The following is a 1,316-nucleotide window of genomic DNA, read 5'->3' as shown; positions in this document are numbered from 1 at the left end:
AAAAAAAAAAAAAATTTCTTTTCTGCCCAGTAGCTTCATTCGATATGACACTTCAACTTAAATTTTATACTTCCATCTTTTTTTAATACCTAATTGATTTTGGTGCCAAACCATTGAAAGTAATATTTGGCTACAAGGAACTACCTTTTGTGCTTTATAAATTCCACACTTATTTCGACACAGTGCAGGCATATATGTTGGAGGAAGCAAAGTTGTTCATTTTACACGGGAAAGAGATACAGGTTCAAGTATGGAAACCCCCCGCATCTCAAGTTCAAATTCAAAGCTTCCATCAGTCTGTCCTACCTTTCCTGACTGTGGATTCCAGCAACCCAACAGTGGGGTTGTCCTCTCTTGCTTGGACTGCTTTCTTGGAAATGGGCTTCTGTACTGCTTCGAATATGGAGTTACACCTTCTGCTTTCCTTGCCAAGGTCAGGGGTGGGACATGTACCACAGCAACATCTGACCCCCCAGAAACAGTTATCCACAGGGCAATGTATCTGCTTCAAAATGGGTTTGGGAACTATGATGTGTTCCAAAACAACTGTGAGGACTTTGCACTGTACTGCAAGACTGGGCTTCTGATCCTTGATAGAGAGTCAGCTGTGGGAAGAAGTGGTCAAGCTTCTTCTGTCATTGGTGCCCCTTTGGCAGCACTTCTTTCGTCCCCTCTGAAATTGTTAATGCCTGGACCTATTGGGGTTGCAACTGCAGCAGCTGGGATGTATTGTGCAAGCAGGTATGCTACAGATATAGGTGTTCGAACTGATGTAATCAAGGTGGCAGTGGAGGACATGGCTGTGATCGTTTGGAATGATTCTGATAGGCAACTGTCAAGCGAGGAATCGTCTAGCAGAGATCCCTCAGAATCAACAAAAGACCTTATCACTCTGTGAACCCTTTGTGTCTATGCCTTAATGAAGCTGCATGCAGTTATTTACAGTTGTTTAGAGATAATAACCATTTGATGTTAATGAACTTGTGTTAGTCAAGGGGGGAAAAAAGTTTTTAGTCATTTATTATGTTAAGTATCTGTTTATCACTGTGATTAGTAATTTATTCTGTGATATATCTGTTATCTTCAAGATTTGTATACTTTTTTTTGTATGTGTATGTTATTTGAGGAACAAGAATAGGTCGGATTAAGAGGTTAATTAAGAAGCTGCTGCTTCTGTAATTGTTGCCTTCTTATTTTCTTACTTTTTTTTCCTTTGCAGGATTATGAATAGAGATTCTTTAATTGAATCCATAAGATAAGCATGTTACATAAAAAGAACACCTCCCCACATCCCCCTCCCCCCCGCCCACACCCCC

General features: G+C 40.4%; 1 protein-coding gene across 2 annotated transcripts in view; it reads left to right on the top strand.

Moving 5' to 3' along the window:
* LOC122061525 (protein LEAD-SENSITIVE 1-like) overlaps nt 1–1,179 on the top strand; it is a 3,535-nt gene extending 2,356 nt beyond the window's left edge. The window contains exon 2 of one of the 2 annotated variants that reach the window (XM_042624812.1): nt 184–1,179. In XM_042624812.1, the coding sequence (XP_042480746.1) occupies nt 251–898 (648 nt within the window). In that variant the 5' untranslated portion in view covers nt 184–250 and the 3' untranslated portion in view covers nt 899–1,179. The remainder of the gene's footprint in view (nt 1–183) is intronic. The other variant, XM_042624811.1, reaches the window with a different exon arrangement.
* The last annotated feature ends 137 nt before the right edge of the window (nt 1,180–1,316 follow it).

Source organism: Macadamia integrifolia, chromosome 14, assembly GCF_013358625.1.
Source record: "Macadamia integrifolia cultivar HAES 741 chromosome 14, SCU_Mint_v3, whole genome shotgun sequence".
NCBI classification, from domain to species: domain Eukaryota; kingdom Viridiplantae; phylum Streptophyta; class Magnoliopsida; order Proteales; family Proteaceae; genus Macadamia; species Macadamia integrifolia.
The sequence above is the reverse complement of the archived record's forward strand: the minus strand, read 5'-3'. Positions and strand labels throughout refer to the sequence as shown.